General features: G+C 41.0%; 1 protein-coding gene across 1 annotated transcript; it reads left to right on the top strand.

Annotated features, from left to right (window-relative positions):
* The first annotated feature begins 339 nt into the window (after positions 1 to 339).
* On the top strand, positions 340 to 3,244 carry LOC120017955 (forkhead box protein G1-like). Its single transcript, XM_038960917.1, has one exon. It carries the CDS (start codon positions 428 to 430, stop codon positions 1,484 to 1,486), a length of 1,059 nt encoding a protein of 352 aa, XP_038816845.1. The 5' UTR covers positions 340 to 427; the 3' UTR covers positions 1,487 to 3,244.
* The last annotated feature ends 402 nt before the right edge of the window (positions 3,245 to 3,646 follow it).

Below are 3,646 nucleotides of genomic sequence, written 5' to 3' on the forward strand. Positions count from 1 at the left end.
GACTCGCTATGACAGACGATGAACACTTTTACCCGCACACCGCACATAGGCAGAAACAGTCACGTACGCACGCACCGATGGCTCGTGTGCACACACAAACACACAGATGAGGTGATGGTAAACAGATATGGAAACTGAGCCATCCTGACAAATCAATATAGTGCACTGAAAGTCTATTTTGTTTCAACAATATCGAATGGGGAAGAGAAATTTGTTGACAGTTAAAACATCAGCAATCTACAGGCTCCTCCCCTTTGGTGATGTAGCCTAGTGATAAGACGCAACCTTCTTAATGACTAATTTCTCTATCCCAGCCCCGGCTCCTCTCTATCCTACAAGTTCCTTCATGCATGCAATGTCCTGATCCGATCGCGTCTGACCTTTTCGTTTTTAAACACAAAACCCGAGATTTTTGTCAGTGTCCGGCATGGGAGATCAGAAAGAGCCGCCGATGGTGCACCGATCTACTTCATTTAGTATCAAGAGTCTGCTGCTTCCCTCAAAATGTGACAAACAGGACTCGGTGCTCCCAGAAAAAAACACTGTTTCTTCGGGTTCTGATTCGGAAAAATCTCTGGATCCTGATATGGAATCTGCACCTTTGGACCCAGAGAAACCGAAGGAGGAGGACGAGGGTACCGAGCGGGCGACAGAGCCTAGCAAAAATGGGAAATATGATAAACCGCCATTCAGCTACAACGCCTTGATTATGATGGCTATCAGACAGAGTCCTGAGAAGAGACTGACTCTGAACGGTATCTATGAGTTTATCATGAAGAACTTTCCATATTACCGGGAGCACAAGCAAGGCTGGCAAAACTCTATCCGCCACAACTTGAGCCTCAATAAGTGTTTTGTGAAAGTGCCAAGGCATTACGACGACCCGGGCAAAGGGAACTACTGGATGTTGGACCCTTCGAGCGACGATGTGTTTATTGGTGGAACTACGGGAAAACTTCGGAGACGCTCTGCTACCTCAAGGGGTAAGCTGGCGATGAAACGGGGACTACGCTTTGCGCCTCTCAGTTTGGGAATAAACGACAGGGCGAACAACCCTCTGTATTGGCAAATCTCGCCGTTTTTATCGTTGCACCATCCCCATTACAATGGATCATCAGCAGGATTTCTGAACCAAGGGCACGCGTATGGGTCTCTACTCCCCGGGGTGGACCAGCTGAGTAACGGGGACCTTACACGCCATCTAGGTGGATCTGTCGGTGCTCTAGGTTTGTCAAACAGTTACGGTGTAAGCACGTCTGGGCTACTATCGGGACAGAGTGGCTACTTTGTCTCAGGGAGCCAGCACCCGCCGCCGCATCTCCAGCAGAGCGCGCAGGGCTACGGTGTGCCGACGAGCTCGCCACAAACACTGATCTCGAACTCTCTAAGAACGTCCCTACCGTCTTTTTCACCGGGAATTTCTAGCGGGTTTCCAGGAGTGTTGTCCCATCAAAAGAGGGTCACTCCAAATGCTTTCTTAAACTGACTGCACAACTACAACATGGGGAGGACATATAAAAGCACCATATAAATGGCAATTGTAGGGTAAACAAACAGTGATCACAAATTAGGTCAGAAACAATAATTCCTCAAAACAAATATGGCCATAGTAGCCTATGTATCCTGAAGTGCAACGATTTATTATTTTGCGTTGAAGGACAAACTTTGTTACCTGTGGGTTGTAAAATGTAACTATAGACTTGCCAAAGGTAACTTTATTTCGGGCTATTTATATCGTACAGATTTTCATTATTTGAATAATTTATTTATGTTTTGTATTTATTGTACAATGTATTTACATTTTATTGTCAGTGTATTCATCAGTAGGCATATTGAATAAAAAACATACAGCTTTATTCATTATTTATATGAAAATTAATTTAGAAATCGTTTTGGGGGGAAACGTCATACAGATCAGGGTTAAGACCCGCGGGAGAAAATAAAAGCCTACAAAAGTCATATCTTCTCAGGTTCTCTGTCCAGAGACTCCAATGTAGGCTACTGCTGTAGACCTATCTGTAATGTATGCTACACATTTTAGAGAGAAGTAGAGTTTTGTGTGTACTCTTAAATTAATGATGGCCTATTTTGTCATCTGTTTTGTTGATGGGGCCGAAATAAGCACATGTAGATTAAAGAACACAACAGTGCAGGCCTCCTCCTCGTATGAGGACTACCTACGTCTTTCATATAACGCACTTGAGGTTTCAGTTTCTCGTTAAAACCAGTTCCGGTTGTCTTGACCCTTGCCATGTTTGATAAAGGTGTTATAGGCTACTGCCTATTCAGGTCTGCAAGTTAAGTGTCTGATCATTTAGTCCTATTACATCAAACACACATTTGGCAAACAGACGTATAATATCCACACCAATATAGCATTTATCATCTAAAACAGTGGTTCCTATTTTTTTCTTAGTCACGTCTACACCTTACAATTATACACAATACGATAAGGCCTACCAGCTTCCTATGTATAACCCTGACAAAATGACAAAAATGTAATATGCCCATGTGTGGGGCGGCAGGTAGCCTAGCGGAGCGTTGGGCCAGTAAACGAAAGGATGCTGGTTCCAATCTCCGAGTCGACTAGGTGAAAAATCTGTCGATGTGCCCCTGAGCATAATAACGTAACCCTACTTGCTCTTGTAAATCGCTTTGGATAAGAGCGTCTGCTAAATGACTAAAATTGTTTTTTTTAGTTTTTTTTTTAAAGTAAAAAGTAAATATATCTTGTAAATTAAGACTATACTCTGAGCTGTAAATTGCCTTACGCTTTCAGTAATAGGCTATATCCAACCTCACATTCTCAGAATAATGGTTTGATATAGTCTAGGCCTATTCAAATAAATAGAACAACATCCTTCATCACTGCTACTTCTGGAATCTGGTTTGCATAACACTGGGGTTAGGCCTACAGAACCACAGTTTGGCAAACGCTGATCCAAATAAATAACATTCTGCATTGTTTTTGTAATAACCTGTTAATTAAGATTCCATTATCCAATAGGCCTATTTACAAGCAAAATAGTATAATATTCAGGAGAGTAATGGGCTGATTCACACACATTTTGGCCTAACATTTTACAGATTTCTTTCCTTTGTTGGAAAGACTATATACAGGTTTATTTATGTCACAACATTGTATTTTGGATGTTGACGATTTTTTTGTAAATGTTCTTTCAAAGTTTTGCACTTTTTGTTGTTAGAATAGGCCTACCTAATGTATGAGTATTGTCTGTTTTTGTTGCTGTATGTTTTGAAAAAAATAAACTTGATTAAAGTATAAGACATTACACTTTGCTATAGGTTTGCTATGTGTAGCATGAATGAAAGAACAACACAAACCTAATGTACGGGTTATACATTCAGACACGCTATAGTCAGAGGAAAAATATGCAGCCTATGTAGCTAGCATACCAAAATATTTGTTTTATCAACGGAAACAAATATGCACATTTTATGGCTGGAAAAGGATAGCAAATTCACATAAAATTGGGCTTAAAGTCTTCACCCTAAAAGCATCTCATCCCATACTCTTCTGTTGAATCTCACAAGGTGAAGGGAAAATATAAATATAGATGATAGGTTATGTTTCTGAAACAACAACTCCCCTTTCAATGCAAACCACAGTCCAACGTTTTTTCTG

The sequence above is a fragment of the Salvelinus namaycush genome, chromosome 22 (assembly GCF_016432855.1).
Source record: "Salvelinus namaycush isolate Seneca chromosome 22, SaNama_1.0, whole genome shotgun sequence".
Lineage (NCBI taxonomy): Eukaryota > Metazoa > Chordata > Actinopteri > Salmoniformes > Salmonidae > Salvelinus > Salvelinus namaycush.

What these genes read in the sequence shown, in the direction of transcription:
- LOC120017955 (XM_038960917.1), top strand. Translation starts at nt 428, where the DNA reads ATGGGAGATCAGAAAGAGCCGCCGATGGTGCACCGATCTACTTCATTT.